The following is a 26,086-nucleotide window of genomic DNA, read 5'->3' as shown; positions in this document are numbered from 1 at the left end:
ATAAACAGCAAGTCTTTGCACGCGCTTGTAATTTCCTGTTTTATTTTTATTTGTACAGTCAATAAATAAAACATTCTTTTTAATCTATTGGCGAGTACTTGATGTAACGTCATTCACCAAAGAGTCCTCATTTAGGAGCGACGCGCCGCCGTAGGCGTTGCTCTCGTGCATGATGGTAGCACCATGTGGTGATTAATGGAGCAGTGGTGGAATACCAGTAAGGGACTACCCCGCGAAAACCTATCACCAAGCACCGTCTTTGCCCACCATAAATTGTACTTGAACCCGCCGCGATTCGAATCTAAGTTTCCAGCGTGGAAAGCCGTTTGACTAATGGTGCGCCTCGTACAAGAAAGTTTTAATAGCACACTTTTACATGTCCGAATTCTTCATTGAATTTCAGAACGAATATTTGTAAAAATTAATTTTATTCTTACATGTATCGAGATAAGTATTTTGTGATCTTATTATCAATAAGCCTATACCTGTGTAGTCCTATTTCAGACAATAATATTTTCAATTAAAACATTAGATTAAATTGGTCTATTTTTGAAGTTCTGTGTTTGTTTGCGGAAAAGTGCTAAAATGTGAATTTTCCTATAAATAACTGTTCTACTCAATTGAAGGGTATAGAGAAAAAACGGTCACAGTTCTCTTAAGGGTGATGTCATCATCTAATTCAGTATATTACTGCAACATTTATTGCAGTTTTTGATGAAAATGTGGGAAAGGATGACTGTATCTGTGGTGATAATTCTCCTTTATTAGTTTTTATAACAAAAACATACATTTTGCAGTAATATACTGAATTAGATGGTGTCATCACCCTTATGAGAATTGTGACTTTGATCGCTTTTTCTCTGTACCCTTCATTTGTCTTTCAGTTGCCAGGAAACGGTCGATTTGTTTATCTCTGTTGTTGATATTGTTTCGAGCCATATAACTGCATAATCATCTAATCGCGGTATATGATTTCTATTATTTATCTTCAGTTTCTCATTGGAAATCTGCGACGTCACAATCGTAATTCGAGCGCTTGAGCGTTTCTTTTGGAAAAGAAGGAATGAGTACAAAATTATCAGCTGGAGAAATGTGAAATGGAAGGTGAAGGGATGGTTAGTAGTAGAACGGAATCAAATTGGTTTAAGCGATTCATTGATGGAGATCTAAGCCTTGAAGATAAAGCTCGTCGAAGACCACCTAGTCTGAGGAATGAGGCTATATCCACCAAACTGAAGAGCAGCCAGTCTTCGTGTTTTATGGCAACAATCTGGCGTCACCTCCACCAATTAGGACTTTATTTAAATGACGACGATTAAATTCCTTTGAATTGACAGAAGCATAGTTTTATATATATATATATATAATATTAAAGGAAGCAGCTCATTTTGGGAATCAGATAACCATCATGAAAGGAAATAATTCATCTATATGTATTAACTTACCGGTACCAATTTGATCAATGATTATAAGTAATAACCGACTATTATTATATTTGCCAATTACTCACTATTACAGTAAATGTCCATTAATTACATCATAATCATAATCATCACCATCATAATAATAATAATAATAATAATAATAATAATAATAATAATAATAATAATCATCATTGGCGTGGCAATCCTTTTAGTTTGACCTTAGCCTCCCTTTCAACAGCCATCCATGGCCCTTGCTTTCCAGTTCCTTATACCTATCTTTCGTAAGTCTGTCTGTACATAATCCAGCCATCGTAACCTGGGTCTGCGGACTTTCCTCTTGCCATCTAGTTGTCCATTACTTACATCTTTCCTAAATCACTGTCTGTCTTTTATAAATTTTCTAAGGGAAAGGGATCTATAAGAAAGACGTCTAATTCATTTTATGTGTAGATTTGTTTTTCATGAGGAAATATCATTTGTGTGACGCCATTTAATTTAGTCGTAGTTTAGTGGAAATGTCGCGAACTTCAAATGTTTGAATGCCACATGTGCAAACATCTGACGTAATAGTGTGGGGCTTTTGTTATTGTTTATTTTACATGCTTTGTTACGAGGGTCTCTTGAATACAATTTGCAATTGCACGCACGGGCAGATTAACGCATGCCAAACATCCGCCTTTCTTCTTTCCAAGTTACACATGACATGTATCAGTTAATGCTTTGCCTTTTATTGCGTTACGGTCCGATAAGTTATCCATAAAATGTGTAATTAAATACGAATTTGCTTGGATGTGATCGTATGAAGGTCGACGCAAGTGCAATTAATTTGCAGGCAAGCATAGAGACTGATCTGTCACACTGCATTAACACAACACTGAGTACAAATGTGTTTATGTAATTATTTATTTTGAGCTTTAAATTGGTTTTTTGTCTCCATATAAACGACACAACATGTACTGTAACATGTAACCGAGCGATTGGTTCTAAATTTTAATTGATATAATAAGTAATAGATATAATATAACATATAATATAATGTAATGTAACATAATATATAATATAATATAATATAATATAATATAATATAATATAATATAATATAATATATAATACAATAAAATACCATATATCATATATCATATCATATATCATATCATATCATATATATATCATATCATATCATATCATATATCATATCATATCATATCATATCATATCATATCATATCATATCATATCATATCATATCATATCATATCATATCATATCATATATCGTATCGTATCATATATCATATCATATCATATCATATCATATCATATCATATCATATCATATCATATATCATATCATATATCATATCATATCATATCATATCATATCATATATCATATCATATCATATCATATCATATCATATCATATCATATCATATATCATATCATATATCATATCATATCATATCATATATCATATCATATCATATATCATATATCATATCATATATCATATCATATGTCATGTCATGTCATATCATATCATATCATATATCATATCGTATTGTATCGTATCATATATCTCATATCTCATATATCATATCATATCATATCATATCATATCATATCATATCATATCATATCATATATCATATCATATATCATATCATATCATATCATATCATATCATATCATATCATATCATATCATATCATATCATATCATATCATATATCATATCATATCATATCATATCATATCATATCATATCATATCATATCATATCATATCATATCATATCATATCATATCATATCATATCATATCATATCTCATATCATATCATATCTCATATATATCATATATCATATATATCATATATCATATAATATAATAATTACAATATAACATCGACAACTACTAATGTGTTTTCTTAAGACCTTATTTAGGACTCACAGTAAATAAATAAATGAATGAATGATCAATAAATGAATAAATAAATAAATATGAATGAATGAATAAATAATAAATGAATAAATGCATAAATGAAGAAATAAATAAATAAATAAATAAATAAATAAATAAATAAATAAATAAATAAATAAATAAATAAATAAATAAATAAATAAATAAATAAATGAGTAAGTAAATGAATAAATACACTTCAATGAATCCTAAGGGACATAAGTCTTCAGCATTGTCGAATTTTATTTATACGGTGCGCTAGTCCAACTGAGTAGGTCTATTTCTGTCGGACCTGTTTCGAAAACTTGACAGAGCTTTACAACAGACAAATAGTTTCTGAAGATCGATGGTTTGAGTCGAGCGTGATACACTAGAGATAAAATATTCATATCATTTCTTGCTGTTGGACTCTTGTTCCCTGCATAATATGGTAGCTTGAAAAGTAAACTAATAACTTTTCCTCCATATTTTAAGTTTAATATTCATCTATTTCTTGGAGACAGCACACCTGTATTGTACTGAGATGAGATAGTAATTTGCAAGAAGGCAGATATCAGTTACAAGTAAAAAGAAAATAATATATTATCGGTGTTACTGTTCCATCCATTTACTCGTATAACTTTATAAAAATAGAACACAAGTTTTGAAATGTGTAGCATTTAAAAATGACATTCAGCATATTTGAAAGCACAAGTAGAAAGAAGTTTTATCAGGGAAGGTATAATACCAAAGTTACTCGAAATACAACTGTCAAAGTTGCTCATGACAGCAATTGCTCTACCTGAAACTCAAGGAGCAGCAATGTTTTATTTTAAACTTGTCACATCACAAGGAAGTTTCTCATTCAGAATGGTTTGTCATAGGATGTACAGAAAAGAAATCGGGGCAGAGTTAAAAAAAAATCTTTATTTTCGTATTAAATGGCGATGTGTTGTCAGTAATAGATTAACATAATGATATATACGTAACGTTAATACACAAAGTAAATAAGTCACTAATTACTGTAAAGGAAAGAGGATTACTATTTTATTTTTACTGTATAATTTAGCATTTTACATGAATCTGGACACCAGGAAAAGAGAGTTGGAATTTTCATTTTTTAAGAGGACACTCCATTAAAAATGACAATTATTTTCCTAATCTTTTTTTTTCAACCAAATTTTGAGAGCATGTTTATTATGTAAAAGACTAACAAAATCCAAATTTTGAACTCCCAAATGTTTTTGGATTTTTATTTTTTCTAGTTCTCTAAGAAATGCTTTCAAACTCAAGTTTGTAGTAGAAGATCTCAATTTTTAAGCTTCCTTTCTTGTTTGGTTACATTCATAATGCAAAGAGGAACATTTCTATGCATTCATTTTATGAAATATCTCATTATTTTACTTTCGATTTTTTTTAAGTTTCGAATGTTATTTTTTCCGTAATTCATGAAAAAAAATAAAATGAACTAGCAGCATTTCATACAAAATAAATGCATAGAAACATGCAGCTACCTTATAAATACTTACGATGAAAGAGTAATGGAACGGAGAAACATTCTCTCCGGCGCCGGGATTTGAACCCGGGTTTTCAGCTCTACGTGCTGACGCTTTATCCACTAAGCCACACCGGGTTCAAATCCCGGCGCCGGAGAGAATTTTTCTCCGTTCCATTACTCTTTCATCGTATGATAACGCAGAATATCTGCATGGAATTATAATAATATATATGATATGCGTAAATCACTTTGTGATTCAAGACGGCGCTTATTCCGTCGGATCCTGACCAACTAGTCACTCATTACGAGTGCACCTCAGCACATATGTGGACTTCGGTCCTAGGTTCATAGATATCTATGACGTAGTGCAGAGGGCGGCCACTAGAGGGAACCCAAGAGTTGGAACTTAAAACTGAGACGATTCTTCCGACGCCGGGGTGGAATCCGGTGTGGCTTAGTGGATAAAGCGTCAGCAAGTAGAGCTGAAAACCCGGGTTCAAATCCCGGCGCCGGAGAGAATTTTTCTCCGTTCCATTACTCTTTCATCGTATGATGACGCAGAATATCTGCATGGAATTATCATATGTACTTCGGTACATTATAATAATTATAAATACTTGCAGTAAAAATTTCATCCAGATTGATTAATATATTATTTGGCATAAAAAAGTTGGTGTTGCATCAAGAAAAATAAACTCACTTAAAATGGATTTGAAAGTAAAATGAATATTTATGTAATGCATACTTACCAAAATTCTCCTCCGCTATATTCATCAAGTAACTTCAGGGAGCCAACTTAGGAAAAGAAGTTACTAGATTTGTAATCAGAAATTTATAAAAAAGAATTCTTTGATGAAAAATTAATTTTGACAGCTCTTTAAATGCCACACCCCCTTATAGTCTTAATTAAAAAAATTAACATTTTGTAATCAAAATTGAACTAAATCCATTTAGGTATGAAAGTATACATTGTAAAGAAGCGAAAGAGCCAATACATTTTTTTTTTTTGGAAATGTTTCTTGATTTTCAGTGGAGTCTCCCCTTAAGAGGTAATGACTTTTCACGCATTCATAGAAACACGTGAACTAATATTAATAAATGGCAGATCGTACGAGTATATGTTTTAAGACGTTAAGAGGGCATCAAGATATTAATGCAGAAAATTTAAACTGCGACACTTCCTTGTGGCCACAATATTTCTCATAAGTTTCATAACTAGTTTTGGTACCATTGAGCAGCAATCTGAGAGGATAATAATAATAATAATGATAATGATGATAATAATAAAAATAGTAATAATAATATATACCCATTTCTGTCTTATTCAGTATAATCAGTTGGAATAACATTAAACTAGTCAGGGAAACTTTGTACTGCTTTCTAATTTCGTTTCAAGTGACTGAGGTTCCATGTGCTTACAATATATTTGCACAAGAAATATGGATTTACAACATACTTACTTACTTACTGGCTTTTAAGAAACCCGGAGGTTCATTGCCGCCCTCAATAAGCCCGCCATTGGTCCCTATTCTGAGCAAGATTAATCCATTCTCTGTCATCATATCCCACCTGCCTCAAATCCATTTTAATATCTTCCCATCTACGTCTCGGCCTCCTTAAAGGTCTTTTTCTCTCCGGCCTGCCAACTAACACTCTATATGCATTTCTGGATTCGCCCATACGTGCTACATGCCCTGCCCATCTCAAACGTCTGGATTTAATGTTCCTAATTATGTCAGGTGAAGAATATATTGCGTGCAGTTCTTGTTGTGTAACTTTCTCCATTCTCTTGTAACTTCATCCCTCTTAGCCCCAAATATTTTCCTAAGCACCTTATTCTCAAACACCCTTAACCTATGTTCCTCTCTCAAAATGAGAGTTCAAGTTTCACAACCATAAAGAACAACCGGTAATATAACTGTTTTATAAATTCTAACTTTCAGATTTTTTGACAGCAGACTGCATGATAAAAGCTTCTCAGCCGAATAATAACAGGCATTTCCCATATTTATTCTGTGTTTAATTTCCTCCCAAGTGTCATTTATATTTGTTACTGTTGCTCCAAGATATTTGAACTTCTCCACCTCTTCAAAAGATAAATTTCCAATTTTTATATTTCCATTTCGTACAATATTCTCGTCACGAGATCATATTGTGCAAATATATTGTTAACAATTAATAGAAAATCGTCGTTGTTCCTGCAATAACTCCTATGTGGCATATTTATCGATTTTCAGATTTTTCCTCTATTAAATAACTTAAATAGTGATACAGCAAATAATGAAATCTCCTGTATGTAATTATATTTCGTTTCGAAAATGTAAGAATTCACAGTCTCCCATGTACTTCTGCCATAGGATGAATAAATGTGTTTTTTCTTCCTACTGAAAAATTTTATATTTTGCACATAGGAGTTATATGTCACTTAAAATTAGAAGCAGAGCAAAGTTACCCACCCTATAAGTACTGCAGATGTATTCTTGTGGTTCGTAATCAGTTCTTTCGATAGTGTGCTGACGCTTAAAAGTAATTATGTTTTTCTGCAATATATATTATAACGAGTCTTATCGTTAGATGGTGCTATTCCAGTATCGGAGTTGCCATTTTAGCCCTAGGCAGGCTTGTTCTGCAACATTTAGTCTGCTGTTAATTCTACCTTATACCGCTGTGACTCATTCCCCAGAGCCCTGTCAGTTGGGACAGTTTGCATCAGGGATAAGGCGAGGTTGGGAATCAGTAGGAGAGACTGCATGTTCTGTATCCGTATCCCTTGGAACTCGCATGTATAAATAGGATCTGCAAAATAATTAATGGGGCGTAGTTGTATTGAAATGATTGCTTCTAACCAGAGAGACCAAACTTCGATCCCCGGTAAAGGTTGACAGATTTGTGGGATAGGTTTTCTCACTGCTACTGAATATTATTACTAAATAATAATTTATTTACTGTTAGTGACATTCACACACCGCCACTCAGTGGAGCTTCACACCATCGCAAAGCATTAGTTCAAATGGAAGCTTTCCGTTGTACACGGTAATATGCCACTGCTGAATACTTCCAGTGCATATGGGCTATTCCATATGAAATCGATCAGTAAAAAACATCGCATTTTTTATACTCTATTTTTTCCCTACTTATACAAGGTGCTAAGGGGAGTGCATTTTCAAAAATACACTATCTAAAGTCAAACGGTTTTCGTACTATTGAGCGACAAATGTAGCGTATTTTATAAAAATAAGCCTCTTTCAGCGCTCAGAACTCTGGAACCATTTACTGCAGAACATTGAACGAGAGCTCATTTTGAAGCTGACATTTGGTAGGTTATGATAAGAAGTAATCCTTATTTTTATTGTATACAGAGAGACAGATAATCTGATTTTATTTACTTTTAGGCTTTTTGCCCATTTGTAAAAATGTGAAAAAAATTGAGAAAAAAACTTGCATTATTAAGAGGGATTCGGCATTGTTTGCTTAGTGGCTCGGCAATAAGTTTCGAGGGTATTAAATAAATTATTTTCACACGTCTGGACTTGAACGGCCCAGTACAGAAAGCACTGGCCGAGAGCTGAAGATAAGCGAGCGTTGGGCGTTATTTTACTCCTGTGTTTATGGAAACTTGTGATAAAGCTAGCCCAGCTATGCGCTACTAGACGAAACATCACGTGTTTGTCTCCTGGCCTTGCTTGTCTGGGCTAAATCCCGCCTCACAATCAGCTGTTACTTCACACGCGTACTATTTATTTTCTTTATTTGATATTTTCAATATTTTCTTATCAACGGTGCACCAGTAAAAATATGTGTTTATTTGTACTTTCAATGCAGAATCTAACCATATATTTTAAAAATATTTTTTCGTGGCCAAAGGCGTCTTAATGAAGAAAAATGTAAATTTCTCCATTTCCATAAAAGTAAGAAAAACCGTTTACATGTCAATATAAACTTTAATTTCTCAGCATCAAAATAAACCATGATTTTGATCATTGGGTGAAAGGGTTTCGGAGCCACAACAGTTTAAAGTTGCTAATTTTATGAAAATACGATAAATTTGAATATTTTTAATTTAAACACTATGAAGTTCTGATGCTTCAAACTTTGCACAAAGCATTGTATCACAGTTGTCAACGGACAGAAAAAGTTTCATTGTATTTAAAAATTGCAAGGTCAATTTTCTCTAAATTTCGGTCGATTTGAGATGGAATAGCCTATATGTATAATGACGTAGTTTCTGTGATTTGCTGACGTGGAAAGTGGGGAGTGTGCAGATATGTGTCAGAGACGGATTGTATAATTCTTTGCTAGAAATAATGTTTAGTATTTCGGCCCTTATACTGTATATTTAATAGTTATTTATGTAACAAGTGGATAATCTTGATGATTGTGGCATAAATGTATAGTGTTTTCTTTTATTGTAGATAATAGGCTACTGTATAACAGCTGAAAATGTAATAAAATTGAACAATGTGTTTTTACGCCGTGCTCATGCGGCAACTTCTTTAGCACATGTGTGTAGCGGGTATGTAGTACTCATGCATACATGCGCTTACACATTCGTGCGACAATTTTCACGAGTGTCATAATAAGATTATCCACGAGTTGGACACAACACTTTAAGGCATCTTAGCGTTATAAATTGTAGGAAATAAATTGTGGAATTATTCGGCATCCATAGCTGGCAAAGTCTTCATATGTTTGTATCGATTAGTTACGTCTGGCATTGGCATTGAATAAAGAGAAATGGATGACCTTGCAGGTATTACAAACTCTAGTTATACCTTAGGTATCAAATTTTATGTTACAAATGTTCCTTAATTTTGTTAATACAGTTTCTCTGAACCACAGAACTATTTTATTGATACAAAACTGTTAAAGATTGGAAATAAATGATACGTTGCCTTCTGTCCTGCGTTTCATTTCTTGTTCTGTCGCGCGTAGAAGCGGTAAGCAAGATAGCCAGACGAGTTGCATGCATCCCCACCCAAGCGTTCCGGTATTACGTCATAGCGAATACGTAATTGCTGTTATTGGCAAGCCATAATAAGCCGATTACGCACGATATTGGATGTAGTACAGCTGGCGCCAGGGTTTTTTGGCGTGTCTCCTAGATATATAGTGCCCTGTATGTGAGCATGTTCCTAGTGCAGCTGAGAATGGTACCACTTCCTATACACGTCACACCAGCCATATGCCAAACACAGTTGTCAGACTGACTGCGGTAAATGTAAAACACTCGCACTTAACGTTCCCATTACTTATTTCACACGCCAAAAACGGTGACGCGGACTGTAACAACCTGTTTATAATGCTAGGATGGTATAAAGAAATGTACGAACTAATAATTTATTTATGATGGGGTTTATTCATATCACATTATACATTTATTTACAAGTCGATTCCTCGCTTACAGTAGATAATGAATACAGAGGCCAGTGGTGCCTCGCTCATTATTTCTGTCCTGTAAGTGTAGCACACACAGACATGGTTTCAGTTTATGAATTCCCAGTTGTTAATCTTATCTTAGGCTTCGCTTATGACGTTATAGCTGCTGACTTGTTCCTTTGTCAGTTGCCGATCGTAGGTACGGTTTTCTTAACAGTATACAATTTACGAATTAAACTTTTTTTTTTGGCCTTCTACAAATCATCAACCTCTATCCTTTTCTTTCTTTCACCCGCTTTATCTTCAGCTGTAGAAAAATCAAAACTCTCCTTCCACAGCGGTATTGCCTTCTTTTTTATTTTTGTAACTAAACATTGACATGCCAGAAGCTTAGCCGATTCTGCAACGTTATACAATAGTCCATATTTTCTTTCATGTTTTTTAAATGTTGCATAACATTATAAACAGAATGGCAAAAGTGTTGTGAGTAAAATAGAAGGGGAATACTTGTAAGCCCGACAGACTGATGGACGACCTGAGCATTACCGAAGTGAAGTCCCGCCCGCAGTTTGGTAGATAAGAATAGATACGGAAATAACATTTTGAGCTCCCTTACTGCATGTTTCGCTTACAACACACTGTTCATGTGCGGTAAATAATAGCCCCTGTATATATGCTACTTATGGACAAGAGTGCGAAATTGTTGCCTACATACAGGTGGACTCCCATCAAGATTTCGCATCTGTACATCGTGTTACCACAGTCTAATATCATACAGTCACGAAGCTTGAGGAGATTTTTTTTATATTTCTCGCAATACAGCGCTCCAAGCGATCAGCAACTGAGTGCACTAGGAACAATAGACTGTGCCGATACTATTTCGCATTGTTTATGATGAGGCGATAGTAGCGATCCTAATAGCTAGCAACTAAAGTTCAACTGTCATTGCATGCATATTCCCTACGTATTGAGCTTCGTGACTGTATGTACTAGACTGTGGTATTACTTTCTACATGGTACAGCTATATCTCCACAGAGTATCAGTAGCGCTGTTGTGTGAAAAACTCCGTTTAAATACGTTACGAGAGTTGACGATGCTGTAAAGCCCCACTGAGTGTCGGGGTGCGATATGAAGAGAAGCTTATACTAATGATCACGAGTGGTTTAATTTGCTTTTGGTCTTTGGAATCAAAGTGCAGTTGTTCTTTTCCCAAAGGTGGGCTGGCTCTCTTTCCCACCATCTGTCCCTCTCATCTCGTTTCTCTTTTTTCTCTCTCTTCAACTTAAGAGAAGCTACATTTCAATTTCTTGGCTACTTATTGTACATTGTTCCAATGAATTTTAGCTTGCAAGGGAATTGTTAATGGGGTTATATCGTAACCTCCCTTCAAACAGCGATTGGCTTGAGTGGCGCAGTTGATAGAGTGCTGGACATGCCCGAGGTTGTGAGTTCGATCCCGGTCCAGGTACTTAAATGCTACAGATTCATGTCAGTAGATTTACTGGCATGTAAAAGAACTCCTGCGGGACAAAGTTCCTGCACACCGGCGACGCTAATATAATCTCGGCAGTTGTGAGCGTTGTTAAATAAAACATAATTTAAGATGTAAACATTTCAAACAGCATACACATCTCCACAGTAGGTACACAAATATAAATATTTCGCTGCTTATAGAGTACTATCTGCAATATCGTGGCATTTATTTGAAATGTTTATAGAGAAAAAGCGACACATAGTGGAGAGAGAAGTTGAGTTGCCACCCTCCGCGATTCGTTTCACATGACATGCGAGATAAGATCATGCACCCAACGATCTGTCCCAGAACTCTCGACTTAAACCGGGGACTACTATTTTTTTTATCTTATTGAGTGTGTATTTGATAGTTATTTATACAGGGACATCATTTTATTTTTACCAATATTTTAATATTAACCTGGCTATACCTTTAGAGAACCGGAAATACAGTTTGCTACCCCCTTCCGTAACTGTAGTTCGATGATACTGGCGTAAAACACAAACAAATCACTCTGCTAGGTATAGGAGGGAAGAAAAGTAGTTCATCTGTTTACGTAAACTAGGAAATACCGCGATTTTGAATTCGATAACTTTCATTACGTTTTTGTTTAATCAAAATACAGTACAGTATTAACAATAAGTGTGTTTACTCACGAACTGAGCTATCCATGCGGACGTATTCATTATGCAGTGTATATTATACTGTCTGCAGCACATTAGCGTACACTATAGAGAATGAAGTTAAATTGAAAAATAACCTTAATATGAATATCTAAACACATTTTTGAAAATGGTGGCCGTTCATTTCGATACAGGCTTCAGTTCTTTTGTGCATATTATCGCACTATAGACTATTGCATCTAATTCCAATTGCCAGTTTCGTCCTTCGTACTAGTAACTCATGTTGAAATAATTCTGTACCTACCCTATAGAGTACCTTACGTACTATAAATTCAATCTTCACTTCTGCCCGACCCGCACAGATAAAATTACTCAAACATGCTATCTACTGTCCGTGCAAGTTGTTATGCCGCAAGATCGTAGAAAGGGGGGAAATCACGTGACAGTTAATTACTTAACGAGGCCCTTTTATTTAAGTTATTTTAAACAGTTGTATAATATTACGTAAACGTCCAATTCCTAACAGAAATTAACGTTTTCAGAAAAGAGTTAAGACAGCCCAGCTTTTACAGAGGGGCAACAGAAGCAGGTGGGGGAAATCGGGATGCGACGTAGGCAAACGGACAGTACCTGTGCGAAAATATGATTCAGTATTGAAAGCTCTTTCGTCACTGGAAAACACGAACATATTTCTAGAACGTACTATACTCATTAACTCAATGCTGTTTACTATATGCGGTATTGGATCTGTGTGGAGGAACTTCATTAGTAGAGGGGGTGGGAGTGAAGTACATTAAAAAACTCAGGTACAATAAAAATTGAAGTAAAAATAAAATGATGTCCCTGTATTAATTACATGAAAGATATAAAGAAGCACGAACACCCGTATGAGCAAACTCGTGTTTGGATGTAAGGGTAGTTTAATCTACTTACAAGAAATGCAAAAGTTAATACACAAGTATAAAAAATAAGAACACAATGAACGTAGAATCAATTTAAATATAATTTATAAGCTGATGTTTAAATTTTTGTAGAATTTCATAATGGAAAATGTTTAAAATTAAGGATGCATTTTCATTATAAAGTTATACAATTTGGTCCTAGACTGAACTGCATTTAAACCTGCCGTTGTGAAACAATTTTGCTTTTCTTAATGGTAAATTAACATTCCGCCTAGTATAAGTAAATGGTAAGTTATATAATCTTTGCAATTTTTGTGATAATACTTCAGTAATATATATTTTCATAATTGTTCTATCTTATAATTTTTAATTCAGAAAAGATGACATTAGGAAAGTAAACAGTAGGATTTTAGGCAGGTTTTATCATATTTTTTTTTAATTAGAGGATCTAAAGCAGTGGTCGTCAGCACTCGCTGAAATGTGCAATGAGTACGCGGTGCCGTCCCCTGTGCACCGTCGTGCAACAGGGAGAGATAGAGAGCATACCCGCTAGCAGCTACGAGAGCACTATAGTGCACTGCGTTTTCCGCGGGTAAAAGAGGCTAGCCCCAGCGTGCTCTGTGCTGACGACCCCTGATCTAAAGCAATTAGTCCACACCTGTGGAGTAACGGTTAGAGCGTCTGGCCGCGAAACCCGGTGGTCCGGGTTCGATTCCCGGTCGGGGCAAGTTACCTGTTTGTGGTTTGTTTCGGAGTTTTCCCTCAACCCAATATGAGCAAATACTGGGTAACTTACAGTGCTGGACCCCGGACTCATTTCACCGGTATTATCACCTTCATCTCATTCAGATGCTAAATAACCTAAGATATTGATAAAGCGCCGTAAAATAATCTACTAAAATAAAAAAAAATTCTAAAGCAATTTCTGAAGTTCCACTCCTCGCGTTAATGCCATATTGAATGATGAATGAAAAAGAACTAAATAAACTGTGCGTAAAATTCTGATGGATACGATGAAGAATAACAAATTTATAAATTGTTTCACATAATCTGCTCCATAGGTAAGAAAATAAATAGGCCTATGATAACATCATAATATCAGATATTGATCAGTAATGATTCCGAGATATTTCACAACTGCAGTTTCTTCCAGTGAGAAACTACTATAATTAAAAACTACAATTATGTATTACTGAACTTCAATTAGCCTACTGCTATGATTGAATGATTATTGACCAATAGATGTTAAAGAGAAAGGGATCGATGTTGTTTATTTTAGTATGTAACGAAAGAAAAATAAAATTAAACCAGTTTTTAACGATATTTATGCTATGTTAGCATTTTTATAAACTTCATCCCAAGAATAACCACTGTATCATTTGCATAAGTATATGTGGAGCCGCTACTATTTTTCATATCTATATTTAATAAATCGTTATCGTATATAGGCGTACTCACAAATTCATTTCAAGAATAACCACTGTATCATTTGCATATGTATATGTGGAGCCGCTACTATTTTTCATATCTATATTTAATAAATCGTTATCGTATATAGGCGTACTCACAAATTCATTTCAAGAATAACCACTGTATCATTTGCATATGTGTATGTGGAGCCGCTACTATTTTTCATATCTATATTTAATAAATCGTTATCGTATATAGGCGTACTCACAAATTCATTTCAAGAATAACCACTGTATCATTTGCATATGTATATGTGGAGCCGCTACTATTTTTCATATCTATATTTAATAAATCGTTATCGTATATAGGCGTACTCACAAATTCATTTCAAGAATAACCACTGTATCATTTGCATATGTGTATGTGGAGCCGCTACTATTTTTCATATCTATATTTAATAAATCGTTATCGTATATAGGCGTACTCACAAATTCATTTCAAGAATAACCACTGTATCATTTGCATATGTATATGTGGAGCCGCTACTATTTTTCATATCTATATTTAATAAATCGTTATCGTATATAGGCGTACTCACAAATTCATTTCAAGAATAACCACTGTATCATTTGCATATGTGTATGTGGAGCCGCTACTATTTTTCATATCTATATTTAATAAATCGTTATCGTATATAGGCGTACTCACAAATTCATTTCAAGAATAACCACTGTATCATTTGCATAAGTATATGTGGAGCCGCTACTATTTTTCATATCTATATTTAATAAATCGTTATCGTATATAGGCGTACTCACAAATTCATTTCAAGAATAACCACTGTATCATTTGCATATGTGTATGTGGAGCCGCTACTATTTTTCATATCTATATTTAATAAATCGTTATCGTATATAGGCGTACTCACAAATTCATTTCAAGAATAACCACTGTATCATTTGCATAAGTATATGTGGAGCCGCTACTATTTTTCATATCTATATTTAATAAATCGTTATCGTATATAGGCGTACTCACAAATTCATTTCAAGAATAACCACTGTATCATTTGCATATGTATATGTGGAGCCGCTACTATTTTTCATATCTATATTTAATAAATCGTTATCGTGTATAGGCGTACTCACAAATTCATTTCAAGAATAACCACTGTATCATTTGCATATGTGTATGTGGAGCCGCTACTATTTTTCATATCTATATTTAATAAATCGTTATCGTATTTGGCGTACTCACAAATTCATTTCAAGAATAACCACTGTATCATTTGCATATGTGTATGTGGAGCCGCTACTATTTTTCATATCTATATTTAATAAATCGTTATCGTATATAGGCGTACTCACAAATTCATTTCCAGAAAATACATTTAGGGAGATGTTAGTTCTGGTTCTTATAAACAGTGTAGGGTGATGCTTTTGGCAATAGGGTGATAAATCCTTCTCATTCTCCCACCCTTCCCCACAAATCGTATTCTGTACAGCGTATTGTTTAGCCAACATTGATTTGTTTCATGAAGTGTAACAAAACTATCTCAATTTCTATGAAATTCCAGAATCTAGATTTTACTTGCGTGTCTTGTGTGCTGTGCAGATTACTTCAAGGTTTATCTTACTGTCAGTCAGGTTGTTTTAATGTGTGACTGTCTTCCTCGTGTTAGAAACCTCAATGCGGAATGTTACCATTAGCAGTAAGATATATTGTAATATGATAATGGAATCGACATATTCTGTATACGAAACGTGATTGTAAGATAAAACCTTAAGGGGTCTAAATGTTGTGACAAGGTTCTGGTGAATCTGATATTGAGAAAGTTTTAATTGAATCTCTAGAATGTAATAACAAACTGTCATTTTACATCTCTGTTTCATACACTGAATACAACATATATACTGTAGTTTCTCACAATAGTGCTCTGGGTCGTACGAAATAGGAAGTTACCATATCTGCCACATGTGTGGGAAATAGTCTTTGGGAGAGCTGGTTAGCATCAAATAAGAGGTTATGATTGAACTACATAGTTCAGAATTACTTATTTGCTTGTAATTACACAAAATCTTTGTTAATATCACCTGTAGAAAAGTGAAAGTAACAAGAATGAAGCCATTGACCTTGTTAAATAATACACATAGGCTACAGTGATTGAAGTACGTTTTCGGACAGAGATACGAGACGTTTAATGAAGCCCTTTTTTTGACTAACAACAACAGATATTGGTTACTTTGTATTAGGGAGTTCAAATTTGATCCTGACTTCATTTATTTGTAAGAGATTAAAACCTTGACTAATATTATTTTTTTAAATAGTCTCACAGCTTATCGATACATTTCTATCAACAACCAGGAAGATTCTTTATTCTTTTTTGTAAGCACATCTTTAATTAGTTGGGCAGCATTTTCAATAATATTGTTTCATCAGATCATTCGTTACAAGTATTTTGTCTCCTAAGATGTTCTTTCAGCTGATAATCGCACGGAGATAAATCAAGGCCCTATGGAGGATGTGACAACGGTTCCTAGCAAGTTCAACATGGGTATCTTTTTTATTTTTGCGCTGCGAGGACGGGTGTTGTTATGAAGGACAATGCTGTCTTTAGACAATTTTCCGTATCTTCTAAACCTTATGGATTCTTTCAATTTTCTTTTCGAGAGATTACTGTAGTTGCTTCATTCATTGTCTGTTGATCTAAGAGACAGTCGATTAATATCGATATTGCGCGTCCCAAAACGTCGTGACCATTATCTTTGACGTAGGAACACGTTCTTCCTGAGTGTGGTGACATGTACTCACGAAGTTTCTCATGTCCCAAAAAATGAAAATTTTGAAACGAAAACTATGAGAGCTACGTTAATGATTTATTTACAGCTGGATAGAGGACAAATGTCGCTTCAGAACAATATGTAAACTGGTTGAATCGGGTGCTTGAAGGGCAATGGGGCGCGGCGAAAATGGCCGTCTTTAGCTATCTCAACGCGGCGCCATGGTATGGATCAGGGTCGATTGCATCAGTGTGGCTTGAGATATGGAAGCGAACAGTACCTTGTTCCGTAGCTTAAAGACAGCTCTATCAGTGAGTTACCTGTGAGTTAAATTACGAGAGTTACGAGACCAGTTTGTGAGGAGAGTAGTGAAAATTTCAAACATGTCAAAGAAATTTGGATCAACGTATCATAGCGACCGGTGAAATGCACTAAGAGGGATGGCCGAGGGACAAGGATTCAGCAAATATTACATAATATGTTGGAAGGCGAACCAAAACGAGAGTACAGAGCCTGGTTGAAAGGCCACACGCGAGAGTGGAAATCAGCTGCACTGTGTAGTGGACACAGTTACTGTAAATATAGATGGCTTTGACATGAAGCAATTTCCAGGTGTTTCTGTGATTTAGATCCTTGCCTAGTATTCCCCTTGTGTGATGGCACCCACGCCCAATTCTACGTAAAGATATATGCAACATGATAAAACTATGCACCTGTCGATCTAATTTTTTTATACGATTTCACTTCAGCCTTTTGTTGTGGTGCGAATTAGATTGTTTCCGTCTCTTGCTAGTAATCTTCATTTGAGGAGTTTATTGCTATATTCATGTTTCATCGGTTGTCACATTTCTATCCCGGGACTCATGACATTCTTTGTTATAGCTCTGGGGTTTTGGGAACAAAATTCCTCACGTCTTATTATCCTCATCCAGATTTCTGGACATTCACTTTGTCCTTGCACACACTTTGGAAAACTTTAGGTGTTGATGAATAACTTTCACATGCGGCCGATGGGCTGGTACATCTCATTCTCATTCCATAAAATTCGGGGTGCACAATAGGCTTCAGTATAGCCGACGTGAGATCATTCCTAACTCGCTCTCAGACACCGTTACCTAACCTAACCTAACCTAACCTAACCTAACCTAACCTAACCTAACCTAACCTAACCTAACCTAACCTAACCTAACCTAACCTAACCTAACCTAACCTAACCTAACCTATTCAAGGTTTAAGTTCAGCTGCGTACTGTTGAATTTTTATGTTGCCAAACTTAATCTCACAGTTGCAGCCTCCATCAGTTAAGGAAATAGTTATTCCTGCGTACCACAAGATAGATTGAGATAAGAAATTTAATTTTCGTGATATTGTGGTATAGTCACTTCTGGTTTGAAACCTTTTATTTTTATTTGTATGTGTCCATATATTATGTAATTTATTTTGTTTCAGATTTATCAGTTGGCTAGAGAGACAGTGGTTCTGTTGCTGGAATGCAATCCTGATATCGGTCCCCTACTGGACTGGGTAGTCGATCGCTGCTACACCGGAGCTCCGGAAGTGGCAGATGGCTGCTTCCTCGCGTTGGCTACTATCTTCAGCGCGAGGTAAGTACCTGTATCAGCATGTTACTTGAATAAGCTATGTGTTCCGGATTTGCTTGTATGGAAAAGTGTGGAATATTAATCGAAATTTATATTTTCTAATTTTAAGAATTTTATTTTCAAAAGTTATCTATACTAATAATAAAACTGTAACCTAAATTGTTCTGGTAATTTTCGCTTTTGCAATAACATTCGGTGTGAACATTATATTATTATTTTATTATTTAATTTCTACCCGTAACCACTACAGGTTGCCATCGACAAAGAGTACCATGATACAATAGAGTAAATGCCTTGAGGCTTAGTGATACATTGTTGGTAGAGTGAAAAATAATAACAATTTGAATTATATTGAAACACATGATATTAAAGGAAGTAACGTCAATGAGATGCGAATTAGTCATGGTCCATATGTATGATGCTTGAAAATAGCTATTGAGCCTTTGAGTGCTGCAATTGTTAGATCTCTTAAAATATTTTTATGCAGGCCAAAAGATTTACAGAAGTCGACTAGGAACCGGGGTATGGTCCCACGGGCTCCTATCATTAGTCCCGTAATGACGATGGATTCCATATGGTATTTGGCCTTATAAAAACTGATTTTAGCTTCCTCATACAAAAAATCGCAGTTTTGAAATTTTTGTTTGTATGTATGTTTGTTACCTTTTCACGCGATACTGGCTGATCCGATTTCTATGAAAATTGGTATATTAATAACATTGGATCCAACTTAAAATTTAGACTATATGGCATTCAAAATATTCTTTAAAAGGGAGGTTATAAGGGAGCTTGAAGTCAATAAATCGAAATATCTCGGTTATTATTGATTTTTTTTTTAGAAAAATGTTACATTACAAACGTTTCTTTAGGAAATGTGTCCGACAAGTTTTATTGTATGCAAAATTTTAATAGAACTCATATTTTAACGAGATATATGAGTTTTAAAAATAACAGTGCTTTTTATATCAGTGCCGCGTTAACCAGACTAATACAATGCAGTGAAAACAATGACTCTACGTTTATTTAAGACGGCCTTGCACAACAAGTGGAAGATGTTCAATTAGCACTGTTGTTATATGGATGTCATTGTAATCTATATGCATGTAAATGCTTATGAATATTGATATGTAAAAAGAGAGATACTTAACCGATTTCGATAATTTTTTCATTATTGGAAAGTGGAGCTCCTCTAGATGGGCGTTGTCTATATATGACGGTAACTCCAGAGTGAATCGAAGACTGAGCACAGTTGCGCAGTACGGTAGGATTAAAACGTATCCTTATGCACAGAAAACTTGATTATATTGTCGAAACATTTTTATTACTTAATTAAGTATTTTAGTCACGGTATTCTGTAGCCCTACTTAAACTTCATTTAGTCCACATAAAGTGCTAATTTTGTACTGCATATTAGTTTCTTTTTGTCCATGGAACATAAACGATTTTTATCCTCTTCCTAATAATAAAACTGTGACTTGAATATTTCTGGTAACAGCGACCCACACTTTGGGACCACTGCTTTATATTAATTAGTTTTTACGTAGGCTGTTTGAAATTAACAGTAAATTTTATATGTGAAAACATTAACATTTCATTCCTGTGACTGAATATTTTTTAATAATGTAATGCAGTTTTTCTCGTCTAAAATTTTACAAAGTTAGTAGGTGTATTCATGTAGAGTATGCTCCACTTGTTTCGATGCACGTCAGATATCATGCTCCAAGGAACAGATCCGGTTTAACAGTTCAACATATGAACTGCGAGCTCTACTTTCTCACTGTATGTCGTATTGGAGGTTCTAGGATACTGTTGGAAATGAATAGAATGTACTGTGTATAATACGATTAGAGATGGAAATTGTTAGTGATTTCTTAGTTTTGGAAGTCCTGTTTGAAGTATAAAATAGTTGTGCTGCGTATTACACACGACTATTTTAACACAAAATGCCGATCTTAAGGCATTAAAATTACAGGTATCGGAAGAGAGGTCGGCCTGGGTGGCGCAGTCTGTGCCCGAGGTAACGAGTTCGATCCCGGCCCAGGTCGATGGCATTTAAGTGTGCTTAAATGCGACAGGCTCACATAAGTAAATTTACTGGCATGTAAAAGAACTGATATAACCTCAGCAGTTGCGAGCGTCGTTAAATAAAACATAATTTTCGGAAGAGAGTTTAAGACCGCCCCTACAAATCTTTTTATTTGTCTACTGTCTTATTCTTTGTTATATATCAGCTGTCTCATAATTCTGTCGTGATCTACGACTACGCTGAAAGTGAAAGATTTTGATGAAAGTAGCAATCCTTTAGCCGAAACGGCTTAAGAGCTATGATGGTTTTATTTATTTGCTTATTTATTTATTTACTTATTTAATTATTTATTTATTTACTTACTTATTTATTTACTTATTTATTTACTTACTTATTTATTTATTTACTTACTTATTTATTTACTTATTTATTTGCTTATTTATTTGATTACTTATTTTTTACTTATTTATTTACTTACTTATTTATTTACTTATTTATATACTTACTTATTTGCTTACTTATTTATTTATTTACTTATTTATTTACTTACTTATTTACTTACTTATTTATTTACTTACTTATTTACTTACTTATTTTTTACTTATTTATTTACTTACTTATTTATTTACTTACTTATTTACTTACTTATTTATGTATTTATTTATTTTTCATTTATTTATTTATTTATATCAAGGAACTGCACTTTTTTCGTCAAGGAAAATATTATTGTTCAAAATTGGCTGAAATAAAGCTATGATTTCTGGTCTGCAAAAAGAAGTAATGAAGGAAAATTAAATGCAAAATGTGAAAAAAAAAAAACAGAATATTTTTTTCAACTCAAAATTTCGTGAGGTTGTTTTTTTCTGAAATTTGGACTAAAATTCTTAACTCTATAATTTTATTTTTAGTGCCTTTTGAAATTCCCGTTACGTTGACAATATAGTATGTTTTGTCTGATGTTTATAGATGCTATTGCCAACTTAATTCTTACGCCACGTAAAAGACATTGAGAAAGTAATGTACTATATTTCCAAAATGTCTCCTTAATGTTGCTATCGTAAAACATTTCATGGAACAAGTGACCAAAAGGAATGCTACATACAGTACAATGTCATCATGTGGACCTCACCTCTTATCCATGACATTTGAGATCGATGTCGAGTTTAGATGTTGAAGGGAATAACAAGGAGAGTTGTATCTGCAGGCGGTTAAGTTGTGTGGTATATACACAAGCCCTCTCCCGGGAAACTTTAGTAATATACGCCCTCCTTGCCTTAAAGTTCACCCAAGGAATAAAAGTTGGAAGGCAATTACAAGTTGATTCTGGCTTTGCTCTTCAGCTTAACTTCAGAATCAGTTTAATGTCGTGAACGCGTTTATGAATCTCTAAATTCACATTTATCTAAGATTATATGACTTCGTAGTTTGCATTCATAGCTGTGTCATGCCGTGAAAGACGTGTTTTACTTATTAAATACAGTACTGAAGACGTGGTAATCGACGTTCAAACACGTTTGAAAGTTCGCGAGTTCTGGGACCTATTTATGGAATGTGCGCAGTTGACAGTGATAGTGAAATGATAAAATTACAGGCGGTGTTTTTAATATAATGTAAAATCTGTGAAATCTGAGAAAGTTGCTATGTTGAATGCAAAATTAACTTCGTTAGATTAAAATTTTGACCATAAATCTAATAAGAACTTCAACAGCATCTTTATCCTCTTCAGCAGAGGTCTCCAAAAAGCGTATCGTCATTCGTGCTCTCGATACTGCCCGCCGAACACAGGGAGCTGTAAGGGGGAGAGATTCGTACTTCAACAGATGGAAGTGATCAGTGGGGGATCGCGGCAACAGTCTGCTTATGTTTACAAATAATAACATCAAAAGAATAAGAAATATCATAAGTTTGTATATTATTTTGACATACTATGAAGCTGGAGCCCCGTCTGTTGCTATTGACACAAGCCACTGCAAATTCAACCTCTTCTGTTCTATGGTGCCTTTCAGTGCCTGGAAAAGATCTTCTCCATTTGTATTTTGTAATTATATCTAGAAGACATTCAGACACAGTAAAATGTTCATTAACTCCTCGGATGAAAATGGCTAGGTGAGCTTTGTCATTTCTATCTGTGCTTTCGTGCAATGCAAGTGAGTAAGCTACAAACTGGTTAATTGTGGTTTCGACTTCAGATTCAATTACATTTACAATCTTGAAATTCCTTCTCTGATCTGTAATTGGAAACAATTTAATTTTCTTAAACTTTGACTTTGTTCTGGACACAGTATTTTAGTAACGTTCTGTATGCACGATTTTACAAATGATGCTTCTGTAAAGGGCTTCATTGATTTTCCAATATTCCAAGCTAGAACATAGCTAGCAAGAAGCTTTTTTTGTTTAAGACTGAGGACCATGTGTGATTTATGTTTGTATTTTCTTGTTTTATATTTATCAAAATATTTGTAGGCCTACGCATTTCACCTAAAATTAAACGAAAAACTATATGTTTGTCATGCGGAACTGAGTGTAAACGTATTGTAATACACTGATTATTATGTATAACCAACAGTTATACAGATAGCCACAAAATAAATTATTTTCACATGTCCAGCATGCCTGTAATTGTATGATATTCTTTCTGAAGAGTCGAGTATTGTCGTCGCATGTTGAATTTTAACACACCCTTAAGAATTTTCGAACAAAATAAGCATTTCACATTCTCCCCACTAATACAAAAAAAATTTATCTTCCTATTCATCCTTGAATGTACTACGTCCATGATTAGAATACATTGTGAAACGGTGGAACACGCCGACCAGTACAATGATAATGGCAGTCCGCCACTGCTCTTCGTTTGCGCATAAACATTGAGTACAGTACAGGTGGGGATGTGTGAGGCGGAGCGCGCTCATTACGTACTGGCTTCGGTTCCGTTCAGGGGCTTACTCGCGAGTACGCTTTTGGAGACGTCTGCTCTTCAGTCTTCAAGGGTTAAATATCTTTCGAGCCACCGGTTTAGCTCAAGCGATAGGCGCGTTTGCCTGCTGATCCATAGCTCCACTCTCTCGTGGGTTTGATTCTCGCTTTTCATGACTTTCTGATTTGGTTTTCCCGATTGTTTTTTCAATTGTAAGGCGCATGTTAGGTAATCCCATGGGGAATCCTCGACCTCGTCTCACCAAATACCATTACATCGTCACCAGTTTTATCGACGATAAATAACCTAGTAGTTGAGACAGTGTCTAAATCACCGGGGTAAAAACAGTTCTTGTACTTGTTCCCACCTGAAATTCAAATTCCTGACAGCTATGTCTCTGTTGTCTGTTGCTTGATGATATTACAGTACTGATTTTGGTGTTATATACAGGGTTGAAGTGAAATAATCCTGCACATTGATAGGGACGGTAGGGAACACTTAAATGAGTAGAAAAATCTATATTAAGTTTTGATTAAATTCACGGCTAATTAGAAAATTGAATTGAAAGTTTCAGTAGTCGGGCAACATCGCCGCTAACACACTACTCTTCCTTCTCGTAATGTAGATGTAAGAGGTCAACGAATTCAGCTCTGTCTTCGTTAGCGAACTACCTCTCATCTCCCTTTCTGGCTACAATGTTGAAAGCTAGTCGCATCGGTCAGTGGCTTCATTTCATTTCTCTTAGCCATGAATAAAGACATGCCATTTTTAAAAATCAGTCCGTGGCGCGAGGTCCATAGAGGGCCCAGGGCCTACCAACCGACTGCTGGCCTCACGTTCACATGCCTTAGCAGAGGCGAACGATGGTCCATACAGTACGGGGGTACCATGTGATAACATGATTATCTCTCCAGCCGTTTTAGTTGGCTTGCGAAACCGGATTTTGCTGCTCACTGCAGCTCCCCAAAATCATCACGATGCTGGGTATGCACCGGTTCCATACGCTGCCCGAAATTTCATGGGAAATCTGTTTCCCCTGAAGACTCGAACCAGCGCACATTGCTTAACTCAAGTCCTAGGCCACGTCATGTCACATTTCACCAGTATAAATACCATCGCAGTGCACAGATAAAACGAACAAGTTCCGTAATTATTCATGCAATATTAGGAAGAACGATATGGAAGTCAGCTCTCCGAATATTTAAACAGGAACTTAATTATTCTCATCATTCGTAAAATGTTTGCATAACAAACCGTCGTAGAAGTCGATTTTCTCTGAGATCACTTCTTTGAATTAAAGAGCGTTATAAATAGAATTATTATGTACATATAGTTCAGTCCTTGTTCGTTCTTCTGCTGCAGATGTTTTTCAATTATAATGAATTGGAGAATCGTCTGTAGCGTACTGTCGGGTGTGGATCGTAATACAAAGATGTGACAAGATAAATGTTCGTAATTCCTAGAATTCTTTCTCCATTTCGCGCAGGATTCCGTCTGATTGGTAATCCATTGATGTCATTGTATTCTCCTTGTCCCATTAATGACAGAGTAGCACGTATATTGAGGAGCAGTCCTCATATCACTTGAAGAATGGTAAGAAATATTCGCGTATTTTCTTTCGATATATATATATATATATATATATATATATATATATATATATATAGAATTAGGCTGTACGTCTACAAACGATATTTATCCTCTGGTTTCGCATTTTCTTTCTTTTTTATTCCCTCTCCAAAGCTTATAGATTGATCTGTTCGTCGCTTTCTGAATGTCGTCTGTCAGGTTTTCTTTATGATGATGATGATGATGATGATTATTATTATTATTATTATTATTATTATTATTATTATTATTATTATACAAATAACAACTAATTATAATATGTAAATATTCACAGACAAAACAAACATTATGGCATTTTACGGAATAGAACCAGTACAATAGTACATTATGCAACGAGCCTCTAATGGTAGTAATTAAGACGCGAGCATGTTTATGAAACGAGCGCAAGCGAGTTTCATAATTTTCATACGAGCGTCTTAATTACCATTATAGGCAAGTTTCATACGACTTTTTA

At 34.8% G+C, this 26,086-nt stretch overlaps 1 protein-coding gene across 7 annotated transcripts in view; it reads left to right on the top strand.

The window, feature by feature from the left end:
• The window catches only part of fry (Protein furry), a 719,047-nt gene that overhangs the window by 132,597 nt on the left and 560,364 nt on the right, over window positions 1-26,086 (top strand). For all 7 annotated transcript variants that reach the window (XM_069813811.1, XM_069813807.1, XM_069813810.1 and 4 more), the window contains one exon: window positions 18,912-19,066. In XM_069813811.1, the coding sequence (XP_069669912.1) occupies window positions 18,912-19,066 (155 nt within the window). The remainder of the gene's footprint in view (window positions 1-18,911; window positions 19,067-26,086) is intronic.

The sequence above is a fragment of the Periplaneta americana genome, chromosome 16 (genome assembly GCF_040183065.1).
Source record: "Periplaneta americana isolate PAMFEO1 chromosome 16, P.americana_PAMFEO1_priV1, whole genome shotgun sequence".
In the NCBI taxonomy this organism is placed as follows: Eukaryota; Metazoa; Arthropoda; class Insecta; order Blattodea; family Blattidae; genus Periplaneta; species Periplaneta americana.
Note: the sequence above shows the minus strand (reverse complement) of the source record. Positions and strands in the feature narration are given on the sequence as shown.